Source organism: Ambystoma mexicanum, chromosome 6p (genome assembly GCF_040938575.1).
Source record: "Ambystoma mexicanum isolate Mex_15411 chromosome 6p, UKY_AmexF1_1, whole genome shotgun sequence".
Lineage (NCBI taxonomy): Eukaryota > Metazoa > Chordata > Amphibia > Caudata > Ambystomatidae > Ambystoma > Ambystoma mexicanum.
In genome coordinates, this window is record NC_090935.1 from 1,007,302,171 (window position 1) to 1,007,323,659 (window position 21,489).

Genomic DNA, 21,489 nt, shown 5'->3' on the forward strand with positions numbered 1-21,489 from the left:
TGGAGAAAACACTGGAGAAGAAGATGCCAGCCCGGCTACGACCCCTCAGGTCACAGGAAAGGAGTGGGCAGTGGAGGCCTCTGCGGTGCTCCTAGGTACGGATATTTCGTTTTTCACACTGGTCAGGGAAGATGTTGGGAATGATGACGGCGGGAACACAGAGGGCGACGGTGAGATCGTTGAGGGGAACGTCAGTGAAACCGATGAGGACGTAGGCGATGGGCCCAGCAAGCCTACCCCCCCCCCCCCTTTCCACCTCGCAGAGACGTGTCGCAGGACATCCTGTCCACTCAACACACTGGTGTCGGAGATGCAGAAGAGGATGCCGACGGCACCCCCGACTCCGGTGGCACCAGCCCCACTGCCGGTGAAGAAGAGGAAGTGGCTCAGCCCCACGCTGCCTCATCTACTGCCTCACATACCCTCCCCGCTAGGGATACGGGGTCCGACAAGGCGACGACTGACAGACAGCGACTTTTCCACGCCACTGAGAGTGTCTCCACCAAACAAAGTCGCCCGCGCTCGAAGCTCTTCCAGCTGACGCCAGAAGAGACCAAAAAGGAAGGGTTCCTGTACCAGTGCTGAGAGGCTAAAAGGAAGACCATTCTGGCAGTGCCTCCTGGACAACGTTTGGGATGAAGGCCTAGCGCTGATGGAAAATCCCATCCCAAACCTGGCAAAAAGAGACCGGTTGGAGAAGTCGTACTGGTTGCTGGAGTCTGCACCCAAGTGGCTACGATTGCAGCCTTCCCCAGTCGTCTCAGCGGCTGCGAGGAAGAAGTCCTCAAATTCATAGTCATCGGCCTCCGTTCCCCCGGACTGCATGGGGAAGAAGTTGGATGCCATGGGCCGGAAAGGTGATGCACTCTGCGGCAACGACGATCAAGGCGGCGAATGCTCTTGCTATTCTGGCCAGGTACGACAGGGAGCTGTGGTACAAGATGGCCCCGTCGCTGGAATTCCTGCCCAACAAGTAGGTTGAGGTGCTGGAGATCCTCCAGGAGGGCGAGGTGGCATCGGACCATGCCATCACCGTGGCCCTTGCATCACGGACACAGGTTTCTGCCAGATGGGGCACAGTGTTTGCCTCCGTCGTCGTGGCTGGTTGAAAGCCACCAACTTTCGGCGGGAAGTTCAGGTGAGGGTCCTGGACATGCCATTCGATGGGGACAATCTCTTTGGGAAGGCTGTTGACGAATTGTTGCAAGCCATCTAGACTGGCACAGACCCTTGACCTGCTGCAGCAGCCTTGCTTTCATGCCTCAGGTGGCAAATCCGGAAGATTGTCAAAGGGTCTTGGCGGCAGAACGTCCTCGTACCATCAACCCTCCTGCTCCACATGCCAGGAGGCCTACAGGGGTCGTTACAAGGCTTTCAGAGATGGCCGCCGTCGTTGCTCCCAGGGCGGCACGCAGGCCCCGAAGCAGAACTCAACCGGCCAGGACGTCGGGGCACCGATGGGTGTTGGACGCTCTCGCCCACGGACACTCTAGAATTCCAGCAGAAGGGGGCACGGATACCACTGGTGCCAGACAGGAGCAACACATCACTCAGCTCCTACAAGAGGTACGGGCCATGTTGCGAAAAGGGGCAATATAGCGAGTTCCAAAGCGACTCTGGTGCGCCACAGTTTACTCCAGGTGGTACTTAGTAAAAAAAAAAAAAGACTGGGGGCTGGAGGCCCATTCTCGACCTGTGATGACTAAACCAGTTCCTCAGGTCCCAAAAATTCAGGATGGTCGCATTACAGCACATGCTCGGCAAACTGGAGGAAGGGGACTTCATGATGTCACTGGATCTAGAGGACGCTTACTTCCACATCCCCATTCACGAGAAGCATCAGCATTTCCTGCGCTTTGTCGTACAGGGAAGGCACTACCAATTCAAGGACCTTCCCTTCGGACTAAAATCAGCGCCCAAGATGTTTACAAAGTGCTTGGCGCCAGTAGTGGCCCATCTACGTCTGCAAGGGATACATGAGTACCCGTACTCCTACGTCCCACCCCCTTTCTTCCATACTGCATGGGCGTCCATCGCTAGGGACGGGAGACGGAACCCTTTTCACCAGAAAAAAAAACGTTCCCCTTTTAAATTTGCAGGAACGCGACCCTGGGAGCATGCGCTCCCCTGACTCCGCCCACCGGTGCCACTCCCCAGATCCCTTTTCCGCATAGACTGGAACGGACCGCTTTCACCAGCGCTCCTGGGTTTGGCTTAATTCCACACGCTCTTCCCCGGATGCGGTCTTTTGTCTAATATTTTTTGGTCTTAATCAGGTACTCGGTCCTCCTTTTTATTTATTTGTTTTTTAAATTGATTTTATATCGTGCTGTGCATGGAACCGAAGGCTTGAGGCGCCAAAAAAAACAATCAACAAAAAACACAAATACAGAAGGAGATGGCATAAAAACATTCAAAGGAATTAGTTAAGAATGGTTTATGGTCTTTCCATCGATGGAAATGCATTTCCAATCCATCGAATGCTGTTGCATTGAAATGCTATCTATTACATGTAAAAGTGCATTTCCATCTAAACCGGTCCATCGAATATATAAATGGACAAGTTTAGATGGATATGCACTTTAAAATGTAAAAAATAGCATTTCGATGCATTTTTTTGTAACTTTAAAACATTACATTGGGCTTTCCAGTGCTGAAATTTCTCCAGCTCCTTGTAAGGTTTTAAAGTTTATTGTATATTGGGGGAGGGGGTTTTCCCCCACAACCCCCATGCACACCCCCCTAACCCAACCCCCTAACTCAACCCTGACCCTTAATCTAACCCTACCCCTAACCCTAATTATCTTTTGAAATTAACCATCGAAAATTATTCAATTAATATGCTTTTCAATGGAAAGGCAATTCAATGAATAATTTTTCATGGAAAGGTATTCAATTAATACGTTTTAGATGGAAAGTCCAGATACTGTTAAAAAGCCATGTTTTCAATTTGTTTTTAGAAACTCATTTAATTTAATACCCCTTAATTCATGGGGTAATCCATTCCAGGCTCTGGGAGCCGCATGCAGAAAGGCACCTTTGCCAGCCTTAACAGAATTACATTTGGGGAGGTTGAGCTGATCAGTATTATTAGAACTGAGACACCTAATGTGGCTCTTTTCTTCAATCGGAAACCGAAGATAATCTTGGATCTTGCCCAGCTAGCATTTATGTACTATCAGCAGGAGACGGTAAAACAGTCTGGATCAACTGGCAATCAGTGGCGGCAACGGCAGGCCTCAGAAATGATCTCTGCGAGCAGTGCCAGTCACCACTCTTAACCTCGTTGTTTTGGATTACCTGCAAACACTTACACTCCCCCTAATTAATGCCTGAAAATAGACTACAATAGTAGTCTATTTTAGAACCCACTATCACGCTTGCGACAGTCTCAGCATTCTGTTGAGTAATAAAGGGTCGGAAAGAAGTTAGAAGTTTTATATAATAAGCAGAAGACGACACAAGGAAGTTAATATGGGCCTTCATGTTGAGTTGTTGATCCAGCACGACACCCAGTGTTTAAACCTTTTATTTTTTTTGTGTAGCAATTTTAACATCCTCTAAGATGAAATTCACATACCCTGGACCAAGTTTGTTAATCATGTTCTGGATACCCACCACCATAAGCTTGTTTTAGCCTTGTTTAAGGCAAGGTCGTTCTGAATCATCCACTTTTCTATAATATTGAAAACCTTAAGATGTATTCCATCCTTATCTTGATTACCAGACAGTGAAATGAGGCACTGTGCATCACCGGCATAATTGGTCAATTCTATACCATTTTGCTCAAGGTTCTTTAAAAAAAGGAACCATGTAAATGTTAGACACAAGGCGAAAGACAGGCTTCCTGTGGTACACCAAATTCCAGTATAGTGGGAGAGGACTCCAACTCCCCACAGATTCTACACTCTAGATTGCTTAAGGAGGAGGAGAGCCACTTTGCTGCCTCTTCCAAGAAATGGGCCACCTCCCTCAACCTGGGGATCAAGATAATGATCCACCAGATTCGAAGACTGCCGATAAGTCTAAAAGCATGACAAGAGATGGCATGCCCTTATCCATACGATCAACTAATCTTGATTTGAGTTCCAGGAGGGCAGACTCGGTTCCATATCCTTGTCTGAACCCTGATTAAAATGGATGAAGAATAGCGTGAGCAGTAAGATGTGCAGAAATCTGAGTGTAGGCTACCCGGTCCAGGATCTTTAATAAAAATGGGGTATTGGTAATTGGTCTATAGCTTAAAGGATTATCTTCAGGCAGGTCAGGTTTTTTCAAAATAGGTGGAATCCATGCCTTTTTCAGATCCGTAGGCACAAGGTTCTCAGCAAAAGATGCATTGATGAAATTACAGATAAGGGTCTAATCAGGTGAAGGAGCAGGCTTTAATAATCAACGCAGAGCAAGGATCTCCTTTGCAGGTAGTGGTCTTGAGCTGCTTTATAATGGTAGCCAATTCCTCTACAGTTATTGCTGTGCCCTAGTACCAGACAGATGTCTGAGGGGGCGCCTGTACACACCACTACCGGTGACCCAGCCGAGGACAATGCGCCTACCAGGCCTTGTCCTGAGGTGCCAGGTAGGCCTCGGGTCCTCCGCCAAGAGTCCTGGAGGAGGCTAGGCCCAGCCAGGCAAGCACCATGACGCTGGCATGTGGCATGCAGCCCGACAAAATGGCCACAGTGCCAAACAAAATGGACACTCGTCCGATACCGCCCCCTGGTGCAGAGCAGGTGGGAGAACGAGTTTCAAGGTGGGACTGGTCTTCACCAGGTAGGTGGCCTACAGCTTATCCTTCAGCGTCGCTGGAAGATTTACCCCGCAACCAGCAATGCAGAGTATGCACAGGCCCCAGCAGCCGCCCGCTGCTCCGTTATTACTACCTACAACCCCACCAGCCTACAGGTTTTTTGAAAAGTTCCTCACTCTCATGAGGTCGCCTCAGATGGGGGCCATCCTTTGGGATGTGATCAAGGCCATACTCCCTCCAGCCCGACCGCCGGCGCCTTTAGTCATTCCTCCTTTGACTCAGGTCCCGCACAGCCCCTGCTGTCCACGCCGGGTCCTTCGATTCCAGAGCAGCCGCTCTGGAGCAGCCGTACACCCTAGTGGACACCGATGAGGAGGAGGACCTTGACACGCCAAGGCCTCGGCCAAGACCTTTCACGAGCGGCTCTCCGGTTTGGCCGAACACTTGGAGCTTCCGCAACCTGAGATGGAAAAACCAGAGGTGGGGGGGGGTCCTGGCCGAGGTCATCACTCTACGCCCTGCGGCTAGAACGGGTATCCCAATGCAGAAGAACGTTGTCGCCTTGGCCAAAAAGGGATGGCTGAAACCCCATTCGGCCCAGCATATCAATAGGCGCCTCAACGCCAAGTACAGGCAGTTGGCGGGGGATCCACTCTTGCTGTCTGCTCCTCCTCAACCACACTCTTCGGGGATCGCTGCAGCATCTCTCTACTCCAAGCCTCAGTCGTCCTCGGCCACATTGTCTTCGGCGCTTCTAGGCAAGGAGAAGATCTTAGAAGCTTATGGAAAGAACGTCTATTCCAACACCTCTCTGCTCCTTCATCAATCTAATGCAGATGCCATGCTGGCAGCCATTAATCAGAGGCTTTGGTGGAAGATAGCTGAAACTTCCGGTGCAGAGCCAGGCACGCTTCAAGGCAGGGCTGGCAGAAGCTAAAATGGTGGCCAAGGATATCATGGAGTCCACCGTGGTGCACATTCCTCAGGCCGTGCCATCTGCATTGCCACAGACATGAGAACGCCTCCCTGGGTATGGGCTACCAAGTTCAACCCGGATGTCCAGGAACGCATATTGGATCTTCCATTCGAGGGTAGCGACCTTTCGTTCCACCACTGATTAAGAGCTCGATAAGACGAACAGTACCCAAACTGCAAAGTCCTTGTCTATCCTCACGAAGGCCATGCCGAAGACCTACACCCAGTGGCATCAATGCTCTGACAAGGGGCTGTGATTTGGCGGGTTCCGGGGCTTCCAGGAACGGATGTCTAGACAGCCGGACCATTCTCTGAATCCGGCGCAAGCAGCACAAAGCGGGGAGCAAGGGCTTCTTTCAGTCCCCCTCCTCAGCCCCAGCCTCCGAGGGAAAGAAGGTGTGATGCACCCCTTCGGATCGACGTGTCTCCGGTGGGGGGCAGGCATGCCCATAACACACCATCTTGGCGTTGGAGGTTTGTGGACCTCTGGGGGATCCTATTGGTAGTGTCCACGGGTTACTGCCTACCGGTTCCTACCTCTCCTCTCTCCTCCACTCCCACAGATTGGGACAACAACTCTGACAGAAATTAATTCGCTCGTAGAGAGCCAGGCAGTGGAAGAAGTCCCCGCCTCCCAGTGGGGCATGGGCTTCTACTCCAGAATTTTCGCCACACAAGAACCAGGCTGGCCTGAGAGTTGTGTTGTACCTTCCACTCTGAACCTCTCCCTCTTCAAAAATTCAAGATGGTTACGCCACCGCTTATTGCAGAGTCACTTTGCAGCGGAGACTGGATGTGCTCCCTGGATCTGAAGGACATGTCCCAATTTGGCAGCCTCATCAGTCTTTTCTACGGTTCAGGATCATGGCCTTCCATTTCCAATACAAGGTTCTACCCTTTGGCCTCAACTCAGCCCCTGTGGTCTTTACCAGACTGATGAATGCAGTGGCAGCCCTTCTCAGGGCCCAAGGTCACCATGTCTACCTGGACAACTGGATTGTCAGGGCGAGATCCCCAGAGGCGGTCCAGCAAACTTCCTCTGCCCTCATAAAAACACTCCACGAACTGGGATTTTCCATCAGTCTCAAGATGTTTCTGGGCCTCATTTGGGACACAAGCTCGAGACAAGATCACAGCCATCAAGAGGGCTACAGGTAATTTTCTCAGCAGAGAGGCGGCATCAACTTGGTGGTACCAGCATCTCTTGGGTATCACAGCGGCGTTACTACTGGAAGTACCTCACACAAGGCTCAAAATGAGGATGGAATCAGGAGGGGGGCTCCCAGTCGGAACTTGTCAGCATTCCTCCCTTCCTCCACCAGGACCTTGTTTGGTTGTCCACGGACTGCAACTTGCAGACATGCAGACGCTTCCAGCAAGCAGCAAGTGACCATCACCACGGATTCCTCCTTGGAAGGCTGGGGGGAGGCTACCCTGGACAACCACAGCGTCCATGGAGTCTGGTCCTTCCAGGAACTGGAGGCCCATATCAATGGGCTAGAGCTGAAAGCTATCTGGCTCGGTCTCAAAGCTTTTCTGCCACTTATCAGTGGCAAGATGATCCTAATTCAAACAGACAATTCCACCAGCATGTATTAAATCAACCAGAGGGTGGCACCAGGTCCCTTCCTCTGTGCAGTCTAGCGGTCTGCATTTGTGAGTGGACCCTGGAACAACATTTACTTGAGAGCGCAATCCAACTCCCGGGGGACTCCAACCTGGAGGCAGACAGGCTCAGCAGACTGGGAGCGGACAATTACGAATGGCAATTGAACAGTCGGATCCTTCAGGGGATCTTCAGCAGATGGGAGCATCCTCGGGTGGATCGATTTGCCACCTGGTACAAGAAGTGCCCGCAGTTCTCATCTTGGCAATAACAGGGCCCCAGCTCCCTGGGCGACGCCTTGCAGTTACTGTGGAACCGCATGAGCGCATAAGCATTTCCTCCCACTCACCTGGTTCACAGGGTGATCTGCAAAATAAGAGAATCACGCCACCTCTTCATCATTCTGATAGCTCCTTGGTGGCCTACGAGACCATGGTTTTCATAGCTGCTCAGTCTCTCGGACAAGCCTTCCATTGGGCCCAGCTCATCTTTTATCGCAGCAGTCATCCACCCCACCTGCAGAAGTAAGCCCTTGCAGCATGGTTCCTGAGCAGGCCACACTAAAGCATCTGCGGCTGTCACAGGCTAACCTAGACATCATACAGGGCGCTAGGAGCGATGCTCCTAGGAACCAGTACGAAAACAAATGGACTAGGTTTTGCCACTGGGCGGAGTCAAAGAAAGGTTGATCTGCTTACTTGCACGTTGGATGACGTACTATCCTTCTCGGCTCACGTCTTGAACTCTGGTGTGCAAATACACATGCCGTACCTATCTGGCAGCCATCGGGGAGGGACTACCGGAACTCGGAGGAGGGTTTCTCATCCTCCAACCTGGTGGTTAAGACATCTGGCGGGCCTCACCAGGCTCTACCCGCCCATCAAGAAACCACACCCGGTGTGTGACCTCAACATAGTGTTGGGCGCCTTGGCGCACAAACCTTTTGAACCAATGGCATCCGCGGACATCAGACACTAGTGACTACACCATTAAAACGGCTCTCTTGGTGGGTCTTACATCTGCACGTAGGGGTTGGCGAAATCCAGGCACTGGTGGCTTCAGAACCTTACACTACTTAACTCAGGGATAAGGTGGTCCTGAGAACGCATCTCGCGTTCTTACCTAAAGTAGTCTCTGCGTTCCACGTAAATGAGGAGATAGCCACCTACTTCCTTTGCGGACCCTAAGGAGCATGCTCAAAGGGTCTTGCACTTTCTAAATGTCAGGTGCACTCTGAAATTCTATCTGGACAGGACCAAGAACTTCCGCAAGTCGGATGTTCTGTCACCTTTGGGGAGGGGGGGGCAAGGCCGGGTTATCAAGCTTCTGAGGCCTCTATAGCAAGGTGGATGCTTTCAGCCATCAAGGAGGCCTATGAGGGGCAGCACAAACCACTTTCAGCGAACCTGCATGCCCACGCTATCAGCGTCAAGGCCAGGGCGGTTGCATTCCAGAGACATGTCCCGTGGCAGGTCATCAGGTGGCCGGCCACGTGGGCCACTCCTTCAGCCTTCCGCAAGCTCTGTTTGGATGCTGGCTCCAGGTCAGACGCGGCATTCGGCAGGCAGTGTTAAGGAACTTGTTTTCTTAAGGAGGGCTACATTCAGTTGTAATCGCCCATGCAGTATGGAGGAAAGGGTGTAATTATAAGTTACTCACCGTAGTGACTAACATACTCCTAGTCCATAGTCCCCTTTCATCCATACCCCCCCACGACCCCCCCACCCTTTAATAAAACTGGTGCCATTAGGCAATGGTAATATTGTTGACTCATCAATGGGGACTGAGTGGCGCCGGTGGGCGCAGTTAGGGGAGCGCATGCTCCCAGGGCCACACATCTCTAAATTTAAGGGGAAGGTTTTTTCTGGTGAAAAGGGTTCTGTCTCCCGTCCCTACCAAGGGACGCCCATGCAGTATGGAGGAAAGTGGACTATGTGTACGTTAGTCACTACAGTGAGTAACTTATAATTACCTCGACAACTGGTTCATCCAGGCCAGTTCAAGGGAAATTGCCATCCTCCACACGGACAGGACCGTCCGGCTGCTGACGGATCTGGGATGCTCTGTGAATTATCCAAAGTCCTGCTTAGTTCCACCTTAGGACGCTCTGTTCCTGGGGTCCAGGCTCAGCAAAAACGCCCCCCTCCAGGAGTTCTTGGACCGGGCCCGGCTCCAGCGGGGAGGGAAGGGGGGCCAGGCCCCCCAAGAAACTGATCTGCCCCCCCCCCCTAGAAAGGAGGCCTGTGCTCGGACCAAAAGTTGTTGCTGCTTGTGTGCTGTACTGCTTCCTTTTAGTTCCGTTAATGAACGTGAACAAAAGAAAATGGTACATGCACAAAGATCGCACATTGGTCAAGAATAGGGTTAAGGGCAGGTGGGATGCTATTAGATGCGGCCGTTTTTTGGACCCAAAAAGCAGCCGCAGCAGCCCGCCTGCCCTTAACCCTGGAGCACTGCAGTAAGTGGCTAAGTCACTCACAGCGCACGCACACAGAGCAACACAAAGCAAGGCTGCTCAGCTGGTGCTGGATCTGTGCACAGGCTGCCTTGGCCCATGCCTGCGCATTGATCGAGCATTTTCACGTGCCCTCACTATGCGCAGGCGTGGGCCAAGCCTAAACACCCTTCCCTTGCTGGCACAAACATCATACTGCAGTGAATGCAGACACAGGTCTGGCCAGCTGCAGTGTCAGTGCGCCTACAATTTACGTTGGAGCCAGTCCAACTCAGAGACAGAGAGTAGATTTTCAGTTGCAGGTAGGTGGTGGAGGAGGCAGAGGCCAGTCTGCCATAGCCCCGGGGTGGCATACTTGCCAACCCTACAGATTTAGGCTGTAGGTAGTAGGCTACTGCTTTTTAAGCAGTCTTACAGCCTACAAATAATCTGAACTTGCAGCCTGCCCTACAGCAGGGGAGTAACCTGCTGTTACCCCTTCTCTCTGTAGACATTCGCTACGGACCCCCTGCCAGAAACCTGTGCAGGCACCAACATAATTTCATGTTCAACCGCTGATATTACAAAGGTAGCCTCATAGTACGCAGTTCTCTGCACAGAAAATCTCTGTGAGGTCACCCTATATCTGACACTCTCGTGTCATCTGCTCGTTTAGGCGTTCACTACCCTGAACTATGTCCTGATTAAAGTTTGGACCCTTCAACTGCGAACATTTTCATCCCAGTCAAGGCTGACTCCTTCCCGAACTAGAAACACCAACATAAAAATGCGTTGACAACAATAACATACTACCAGTCTTAAAGTAGTGTTTGAATTCACACTATATACATGTTACTAACCCTCACTCACTCAACTGTGGTGTATAAAACAGTTTGCAACTCTTCTTTGTAAGCCCGATAGGCCTAAATGTGTTTATGGTTCATTTGGTTTTTCTGTTATGAACCTATAAGCTTTTAGATGTGTGTCTGAACTCATGAATACATTTAATTATCACTAATCTCCATGACCTTCAGTAGCCAGTATTTGTATAAACTAGCTATCTGCCTTCTATAGGCCTACTTCCTTTAGACGGTTGTCAAGGGGTAGCTGTTGACTCTTCTCTTCCCTCATAGGGTTGATTTCAGTGACAGATCCTACTGCTTTAAGTGGTGAGTAGTCATTTATGTAACTCTACGGCAGGCTGCAGAACCAAGCATGCAACACATAATTATACATTTTTAACATTTCAACATCTTTCCATGTGGTGCTGTTTCATAGGTTGTGTATTTTAGAATGCTTCAATGGTGCCAACAATGTATGTTTTGTATTTTCCTGTGATGTCATGGGAATTTTTATTTCTGAAACTTGAAAAATCCTACATATTTTTGGTCACAAAATGTTTGCAAGTATGTGGCACTGGCACACTGAGATTTTAGCCAGAAACTGGCAGTCCGTGCACTGGCAGAAGACTCAGGACTGACAGTCTTGTCAGGTACATCAGAGAAAAAAATGACTGCCTGTCCTTCTCACTGAAGCCGGTAGACTCTACTGGCAGCCTGTGCTTTCCGTGATGCATGCTGATCACAATAAAAACAGCTGTGTGCATCATTGCCAAGTTTAGTTCAAGAAAAAAACAGTTTCATTTTGGCTTTAGTTGACACCTGGCCGGGAATTAAATAGGAAATAGGAAATATTGCACAAATATATTTTAAAGACATGCACTTTTACTTGAACAAAAAAAGATTATTTTGAATTAAAAGCAGCAGGACGCACCTTTCACGTATTGGAACTTTGAGTGCAAAATCTGATGTAAAGCAAAAAGTACTTGGAAATTCCAATATACTGTAATTGTGACTATGGAAGAGTTTTCACCACAGTGAGGGAACAGGCCCGCACATCCTAAATCACACTCTGGTGTCGTGCTACCAGCTTCAGTGAGAACGAAGGACAGGCTGGCCTGGCAGGGAACAAGGTTGGACAGCCTGGTGCTCTCAGTGCCAGGCACTGTAGCTCTGCTGCCCTGCTCGGCTTTTGTATTTGCAGCAGGAGGTAGGAAGAGAGACAGGGTAGTGGCTGGTAGTTTGTTGTTGTTGCTTTCTTTGCTGTGTAGGGTTAGAAAGTGACGGGTGCAGAGGGAGAGGTGCTGTGCCTCTTTAGGAGAGATACACCACATGTCAGAATGAGGTGCAGGGAGAGATAAATTGCATGAGGGAGACAGCACTGTGGGTTGGGGTTGGAGTGAGGAAGAAAAATGGGAGGAGGCGCCGCAGTAGAGTGTGGTGCATTTGACATTAGGGTGCATGGGACGGTTTTAGTAAGAGAGGGAGACGTACACTGAGAATGAGCAGTTTAAGTAATAGTGAGGTAGGTTCAGAGAGCATGGTCTATGAGAAATATAGCTAGCAGGGACTTGAGACAGGGTTTACACGAGAGAGCTCATCTGTTTGGGAGATAGCCATGATTCAAAATCACAGCAGGTTCAAATATTGCCACAATTTGTGAAGTGCTAAACAACTATGCAGATGCTTTTCCAGGACTGCATGAAATGTCTCTGCACTGGTCATAGGCATTTCAAATGCATCCTGTGAGAACTCATATTCTACTATGTCCCGTGTAGTCGCAGCCTTTCGGCGCTCAATGCTTCATGATCGCAAAGAAAATCTGACCATATTAGCATACAAGAAAGAACTGACGGAATATCTTTGCATGGATGACTTTGTAAGGGAGTTTTCAAAGATAAAGAGAAAATTACCCCTTTAAATCAGTTATCAAAGGACTATTCTCATTTGTCGAGATACAGCTTTTTGGAGAGAAAAAAAATCACGTCTTGCTCCTGTTTTCCTCTATTGTTTTTTGTTCAAAGTGTTTTTTTTTTGGGGGGGGGGGGGGGAGTACACCTTAAGTCTAACCAAATTAATCATAAATATATATAAATATATATGCAGTTTGAATTCTACAAATGGAAAAAAAATTGAAAGAACACAGATGTGCTTCTATGTTAAAATGGCAAGGACAAAACCAACGGTTTGAGCTTTTGGTTGGGTATGTGGTAGGCATTTGCTAGGCACTGCTACTATGGTGGTACTACCTAGCCATAGGTTTGCAACAGTGCCGGGAAAATTATGTGATTACCTAGACGTTTCATAGCAGTGCTTGGCAAATTCCTATGTAATACCTATGCATAAGCCACCTGGCTTTGTCAATGCTTGTTTTTAACAGGACTTCAGTGCAAGGAACAGATAATAATCAAGTGGCTAATAGCGCACTTGGTCAATACATATTTATTACACTATTAGCCATTTACTTCTGCAATACACTGTCAGCAGGCTGCTGTTAGAAATTACTGGCAGACAAAAGTGTGAAATTTCATATTGATAGTGAGCTCAAAGAGATCTCTGGGGGGGGCAAGGGGGTGCGTTTTGGGTGGCTAGGGGCAGGTAGTAGGTGTGTCCTTTCTCGCTTGCCAACTCCCACTTTACTGTACTTGAATACAATAGTTTCAGATTAAAGGTGTCACATCATAGCCCAAACTAAAAATAAAATGTGTAAGATGTGCAGGTACGGACTTTGTAGAGCTCTTAATTTTTACACAAACTGCATGCAGAGTGCCAACCTAATAATGCTTGATGCCTGCCCTAATTGAAGATGCCAAGAATGGGACTTTCAGAATGTCTCTTGTTGGGTGTGAGGCAGCCTGCCTTGCCTGAAAATGTGTCACGGCAATAATGATGACTTTGTTCTTCTTTACTCTAAGGGCACCTCTCATAATGATTCCTACCTAATCAGAATGTATCCTTTGTACTTGGGCAGGTTTAGCCGTTTGCCCTGCCTGCCAGGGACTAGGGCAAGATGGTGAGTATGGGCCCTGTTTTAGTGCTTTCTGTACTGGAGGGTTTCTGACCAAACATGTATGGAAGACTGCCCGGCCAGAGGATGTCATGGCTGCGGCTGTTTATAAAGTACTGATCCTCATTAGCTCATGCAGTTTGGAAAACTGTCCATAGTGCCTGTATGGAAACAGAATCTAACCTGTATATTGTTTGTGCCAGAGGCTTGGAAGGCTATATATATGCCGGTACGATAGCACAGCGAGTAGAGTGCTCGCTTTGACATCTGTGTAGAGTCTGCTGAGGCAGGTTCGAATCCCAGCAGGGCCAACCTCAGCCTTTCATCCTTCTAATAAGCAGCGCTCAGATACCTGTGGGTTCATAGCGCTATATAAATGCAAAATTATTATTATATAATGTAGCTCTGGAGTGGGTTAGGCTACTCTCACACCAACTGGAAATTGGACCCCCCCCACCCGCCATAACACCTCTGGCCCACCTAGATGATACATTCTCGAGCCGGGCCTGTCCTGGACGCTCGGTGGGTCCAAGTGTCTGGAAGCATCACAGACAGGATTGATCCGTCGAGTGATAAGGTGGTGGGGCGTACGCTCCCAACATCGATGGGGGCACTGATTTCCGGAGTCCCCTGTACAAGGACACAGTCCCCACGGAAGCTTCCCTGGAGGGCTGGGCAGCGCCCACCAGATGTCTCCACGCCAGAGGCCTGTGGCTGCCGGAGGAGAGGGCCCTCCACATCAATGTTCTGGAACTGCGAGCAGTATTCTGGGCCCTCAGGTCGTTCATTCTATCCCACAAGGTGGGGAGGATCTTCACAGACAATACCACCACGATGTTCTATATCAGGAAGCAGGGTGTCATCAGATCCCCAAAACTCTCCAGAGAGGCGCAGGACTTGTGGCACTGGGCCGTCACCCAGGAGATGTTACTCCATTCCTTTTCACCTAGCAGAAGTCAACACCATTGCAGACTCCCTCAGCATTGAGCTGCGTTCTTGCCACCAGTGGGAGCTTCGGCAGGATCAAATGGACAGCCTCTTCCTCAGGTGGGGCAGACCCCAGATCTATCTGTTTGCGATGGCGCCAAACTCCAGTTGCCAGAGATTTGCCTGCTGGGAAGCATGGGGGGGAAGCGTTCTCCTGCCTGTTGGAAGGCCTGTTCCTGTACGCGTGCCTGTCGTTGCCTCTACTGCTCTACTCTACTGGCGTGGCAAAGGCCGATTTCGGTACCCGGGCCTTTGCAGCCTGTCAACATCACCTCCAGTCAAGCTGCCAGTGGTCGTGGATCTGCTCGCCAGAGAAGGAGGCGCAATTCTGCACCACGAACAAGGATAGTTGAATATGAAGGTCCGGCTCCTGCAGCCTAGAGTTCGGTGGGTACGAGCTGCCGGCGGACTGCAGGGAGATCCTTGCCAGAGCGTCGTCGACTCTTAAGTGCTACGGGCACAAATGGAAGCGTTCTGTGACTCGGTGCCGGTCGCAGAAGATCAACCCTCTGAGGGGCACAGCCCCTCAGATCTTTCTGAAATTGACGTCGGCTAAGGCTGGGCTGGCGCACGCCTGCATTAAGGTGCATCTGGCCGCTATCTCCCGCTACACCATGTCTCCGGAACGGTCTTCTGCTTGGTCACACCGTCTAGTCGAGGAGTTCCTTAAAGGAGTTTTTCGATCGTTCCCACCGGTGAATGCGCCTGCCCCGGCGTGGGAGCTCAACGTGCTACTGCCAAGGCTCATGGGTTGGGGCCCTTCGAGCCTATGCATCAAGCTCCTATCAAGTTCCTTTAGTTGAAGACTGCTTTTCTCGTGGCCATCACCTCTGCCAGGAGGGTAGGTGCGATCCAGGCCCTGACCTGCAAGTGGTCTTATCGGACTTTCTACGAGACAAGAGTGGTGCTGCGGATGCACCCCTACTTTATGCCAAAGGTCCTGTCGGAATTCCATCTCAACAAACCTTTGGTGTTGCCTGTGTTTATTCCGCGCCGCTGTCGTCGCCGGCTGAAAGGACTTTGCACTCGCTCGATGTGGCGCATGCTCTGAAGTTCTATGCGGCTCGCACAGAGTTTCAGGAAGACTTCTCAACTTTTCATGAACTTTGGTCCTGTGAAACATGGGAAAGCTTTGTCCAAGGCTTACATTTCCAGGTGGCTCTCCGGCTGTATCACACTCTGTCAACGGTTGGCAGACTTACCGCTGCCCGGCCATCCGAGAGCCCATTGCACCAGAGCAATCGCTGCAACAACTGCGTTCCCATCTGAGGTCCCCCTGCTGGACATCTGCTGGACTGCTACGTGGAGTTCTATGCACACCTTCACAAGATTCTACTGCGTTGACCGGGATTCCAGAGAGTCCAGGGTCGGCCAAGCAGTTTTATGCAACCTGTTTGCTTGAAGGTGAGCCTGGTCCAGAGGTAAGAGTAATTGCTTCTGTTGAGCCTTGCCATCTCCTGTGGTTGTGTATGTACTGCTATGTTTTCTTTATTCATGAGAGTATCCATGCCAGACCCCATGCTGGAGAAGGAACAAGTTACTTTCCTGTAACTGTTGTTCTCAAGTGTGGGTCTGGCATGGATTCACATGCAAATCCTACCTCTCTGCGGCTCTTCTTGGTCATACTGCCACTTTACTATCTGAAGATCCCTGCCAGAGGGGTTTAGGGAGATGGCAGTTATTGGCTTGGGGCAGTATGACCCATAGCTCAGTGATTGGTTTATAGGAGAAAGACAGTTTGTAAGTGAAAGTGAAACTGTTTTTTCGTTTACCATGGTTTTTCGGCCTGATGATGGGGAATATTCATGAGCATGTGAATCCATACCAGACCCATGCTGGAGAACAATAGTTGCAGATAAGTAAATTGTTCCTTGTCCCTAATTGGACAGCTACTGGCTGATGTGCAGAACCTTGCCATTGGCTGGCTTACACTTGGTTCCAAGCTGGATTTTGTATAAGATGGCTCCTGCCGCCATTTGCACAGATCTGGGTCAGAGCCAAGAGTCCCTCCTAGAAAAACAGCCGACTGAACATCTGAATTCGACTCCTGAGGATGCCCAGCATCCCTTTGTGTATGGCCCAGTGAAGCCCTGTTGGACTACCTGATCTGCGCAGTGCTTCAACCCCTGGACTGTTATCTGTCTCGACATCTCGAGGATCCAGCCGTCCTGAGCCCTTGGAGGTTTCTCTGGACCACCCGGTGGACTAACCAGCTCTCCAGTGGGCTACCTCATTAGAACTCTCGCTGTTCCACGTTTGCAGCCAGAACTTCAGTTGTCGCCAGCTTGTGGTGTAAATCACCTTCCTGCCATATTTCAGCCTTCCAGCTTCAAGGGATCCTCCTCTTCCACCGCAACTGGAAGGACGCCTGCCGTCGTCTGTGTGGTGGCTGTTGCTGGAAATCTCCCCCCCCCAGCCCTCTCCATCCTGTGAAGTGTCCTGAAGAGGGCTCCATCGGTGCGCTATGCAGATCTCCATCTCCAAGCGTTGCTCTCTGCTCCTGACCGAAAGAGTCCTTGCACCCACAGCTCCTGGGCACCGCTGCGCAGCCAATGGCGGGAAAAAAACCTTCAGTGCCATCCACTCGACGCATCAAGTCATCTGGGAAAATCCGAGTCGGGGGCTAAGTAAATGCAAAGCATTTGTTTCCCCCTGTCCTCCATAGGATAATACTGAAAACAAGTCTTTGTATCTGCTTTTTGGACGTCACACCCAAGCAGTAAAACCTGAAATATTTTTACTTACCAGTAACTTTATGGCAGCTCTTCTCGAACAGTCACTAACGCAAGTACTTTACCTGCATCATATACATTCTGTGGAGAAGTATTCTGACTTTTTCGGCACAAGGCCACACTTCATAGGGGATTGGACTTCTGAAGCTAGAGCCTATTTCTTGTGTCTTAGTTTTATTTTACTGCATCACTTACCTTCTTTTATTGATTTAAGTCATTGAATGCATGTATAGAACCTATAGTGACTGTACATATGTTTATTATTGAGTGTTGTGCGATCTCGCCTGCTTGTTTCATTTTTTAGTGTTTGACTCTAGAATAAATATAATTTTTTTATGCAATACTTCTAAATTAAAATATTGTGTGCTTCACTGTGTGGACTCATTGTGGACCCCTGACCCCACTCACAATCTTCTGAAAAAAGCCTTTACTGCTCTCAATTGATACCTTGATTGTGTATTGCCTAACCTCCGAGTTCCCTTGTTCACAATAACTACAGTCGGGGGGCTTCCTTAAAATCTGTCTGCCAGACCAGTTTCTAGAAATGAATTTAACATGCACTAGCCTGTTTATGAATTGCAAGGCTTAGCAACCACATCTGCCCTGGTTTTCTTACTCTGCATGATCATATACTGATCATTGCAACGCAAACCGCTCTTAACTCACATTAAAGTTCAAGCAGGATATTGGCATGCATTTTACTGTATTGTTGGTGCATCAAACTAGCAAAACAAAAAATAATGCATGTTTCGGTACTTAACGAAAAATGCCCAGAGCCCAAAGGAGAAGAAAGGGGAAGGAGGGCTGGATGATCGTTCGGGGAGGTGGGGGCAATGCGTTTATCTTGGAAGCAGACAACGCAGAGCAACACAGGTTCAAATCCTTGTCTAGTGCTTGGAGACTGGTCTCCCTTATAAAGCGTGTTACAAAAGATTAAGAACTGTCCTGCTGACTGTGGTGGACGTGTGCTGATAAAAACAGCATCCTAACATTCCTGGGCTAGTATGTAAAACTCTGGACTGGTCCTTGTTGAATTTGAGAGATAAAACAATGGCCAAATAGCCAATGCAAATCTAGCAAAAGAACGTAAAAATGAAGTGGCCCAGTTTACTACGGTGTAAAACCATTGTGTTTGTGACTATAAAAACATATGGGGAATTACAAACTGCCTACCCCAAATAGTGACACACTAAACTGTTCCTATTAATTAAGTTTAAAGGTGATAAATATAAACGCATGGCTCAAACGTCTTGCAGTATGGCTTCCTTGCCATATATTGCAGCATAAGCAAGCTGCCTTAGTACACCGTACCTTGGAATGTTGGGATGCAGTTTTGTTTCACAAGATGGATGATTTCATTCTAAAGCCATGCGTGGTGGGACCAAGCATGCTTCCTGCCCTTCAGAGCGCATTTTGGTTATAAACTAACGGTTTGTTAATATTACCTTACCTATTTTGACGGACCATGAATTCCATGCATCTAAGCACTGCTTGAATTGTGATTGGAGAGGGGTTTACGAAAAATCGTAGTAGTACATCCCATGAAGTGAATATATGTAGTAATGCTTACCTTTTTATACAGTTTCCTGCTGAGGGGTCTTTTGGATAGCCGCCGTTGTCTTTATGCTTGATTAGGAATAAATGTCTGCATGACCTATTGGCTACTTTTGTAGCCTTGATGTAAATCGCATGCCTCTGTCTGGGATATTGACAATTCTTGCCATAGTTTCTAACTAAGAGATAATTTGCTAACTTGGTACCAGAAATAGGCCATTGTCTCGAAAGTGCTTTCATGTCAGGAAGGAAGGGACACATGACATGTACGCCGGTATCCAATTTCAGGTGGTTTTTCTTCAAAGAGTGACTTATTTCAGCATTATGCGAATCTACTGAATATTAATTTAAGAAACTCTCCAATCTAGTTACTCATCTTGCCTCTGTGTATTTGTATGTTTTTTTCAGTAGCCATGTTGATCAATGTATATGTGTACATTTTTACAGATGTTAACTGGGGCTCATCTACTCAAGCCTTGACTTACTTGAATGCATTGCAGCACACGATTCGTCTTGCTGGTGTTGAAGACCACGTAAAAAATTTCAGGTAACTAAAATATAACCATGTTTTGTACACATTTGCAAAGTACTTGTTTGTCTAATGGGACAGTGAATGTTTTCCTTCTGCAGAACTCGCTGGCTGTGTTGATTTTCATTAGCTTGAGTTCTGATGGCCCTTGAACTTTAGTGTCCCTCTGCTCAGTACCAATGCACTATCATGTTTATTTTATCTAAAGATCTGCATGATCTTTCACCGTAACCTTAGCACTAGTGATTACTGGGGTTGTCGTGTTTTACTTTCATGGCTGGGCGTCACAATCTTTACATTTAATGATAATTTTCTTGAGTGGATGCACTGACATGATCACTTCTCCTGCCTTTGTTGTCCTTTGCTGGCTACTTGTGGGCATGGCAGAACATGTCAATCCAAAGTTTGATAATGCCCTTCTTACCCTTTATCATTTAGACAGATCTTCCGTTTCCAAATTTGAAGTCTGGTAAAGTTCTAGTTTTCTTTTGGTTCAGATACCAACAGTCAGTTTTGGGGTAAGAAAACCGGAGATGGGAGGAAAAAATGTAATTCTAAATTTGACTTACAAGAAGAGAATACTGAGAATGGGGGCTACCCATGCTGGCAGTAATAAGTAAAGAAAATATGCATTTTGCAATGTGAAACATTTGAAAGCCTGGTTTTCATAGGGTATAGTGGTTGGTCTGGCGTGTTTGAACTGGTTTACTGTATTTTGAAGGTATCATTGTTGGGGAGAATTTTCAGTTTCTGTGCTAATTCGCTTTAACCAGAGAGACCCGCATCACTTTTGCTGGTCTCTGGACTTTTTGGATTTTAATCTCCTGAGTGAGTGGAACTTTTTACCACTCATTCTTTTTCTGTGACTGGGATTTTTTTACTTTCACTGTTTTATGGAGTCTGTAAACTCCATATGTTTAATACAGGTATCTGCTTTTTGCTTTGTGGCAACCAGCACTCTATGATCAGTGTCACTGAAAGGTTCCTTGGATTTCTTTCTGTAAATGCATTTTCTTGTGAGAACTACAGTTCCCAAGAATAGTATGATAACTTTAGTCCAGCACACACCACCCTTCTTTTGTAGGTCCAGCACACGCCACCCTATGTGGGGTGCAATGGGGTTACATTGTAACTGTCTCCTCATGTATCTTTTTGTCACAACTGACTAACTTAAATGGCTGGTGGCAGTGGTTACTTTTTACTACCTTTTGTGCAGTTTACTGGTAGGCTGATTTCTCAGCTACAGTACAGCACCCATGGGTGAAATTGTTCCCATAATGACCCCACTGTCTTCTTTTTTAGCCATTTTCCATTTGTCAGTTCCTTATGGGCTTTTACTCTATCCTTGAAAATAGATTTGAGTCTTTTGTGAGTTTTGCCTTTGGCAGGCTTCAACCCTGTATCCCGCCAAAGGTCCAGTGTGTCTGGGAAGTGAGGGATGAGCCCGAAACTTCACTGTCCTTTTGTAAGTATGCCTGGCTCAAACCAGTTGTAACTGGGCTGCTGGCTGTCCTGGAGGACAGCCAACTCCCAGATGATTGACTGCTCTGAGTGTGTGTGTGTGTGTGTGAGACTGGCATCCGGCATAGAAGGTGAGGATTATTGTACTAAAGTTGACAACTGGAACAAGGAATCGAAGCAGAAGGCGATCAGAGATGCCACAGCACCTTCCAGGGCCGCAAAAGCACTGGTGAAGCCTTGCAGCAGTGCTGACCCTGTTTTCACATAGACTGGGAAGACTCGCCAAGGACGACTTCCTGCCTTAGACTGGTGGGACCAACTAGCCTCAAGACCTTCATTTTGGGCATTCCCCCGACTTGCTGTGACTTTCCTGAGCTGCAGAATCCTAATGCCTGGGGTACCTGGACAATTATCGAGTGCATAGTCTTCTGAAGATCGAATCCGACTGAAATTTTACAGGCATCCGTGTGGACCTCCAGAAGCAGGAATTCTTCACCAAAAGTCCCCTCACCAGAGTTCGGGACCGAGTAATAGAGAATCTGACTGGCGATATTTGTTTTTTGTTCACGTTAAGAAAAAGGCGCAAAAACCACAAAGAGCTGCTGGAGTGAGCTG

The 21,489-nt window shown here is 48.4% G+C and overlaps 1 protein-coding gene across 2 annotated transcripts in view; it reads left to right on the forward strand.

The window, feature by feature from the left end:
- Positions 1–21,489, forward strand: part of SLC12A2 (solute carrier family 12 member 2) — a 908,845-nt gene that overhangs the window by 481,587 nt on the left and 405,769 nt on the right. For both annotated transcript variants that reach the window (XM_069625621.1, XM_069625620.1), the window contains exon 15: positions 19,332–19,431. In XM_069625621.1, coding sequence (XP_069481722.1) covers positions 19,332–19,431 — 100 coding nt within the window. The remainder of the gene's footprint in view (positions 1–19,331; positions 19,432–21,489) is intronic.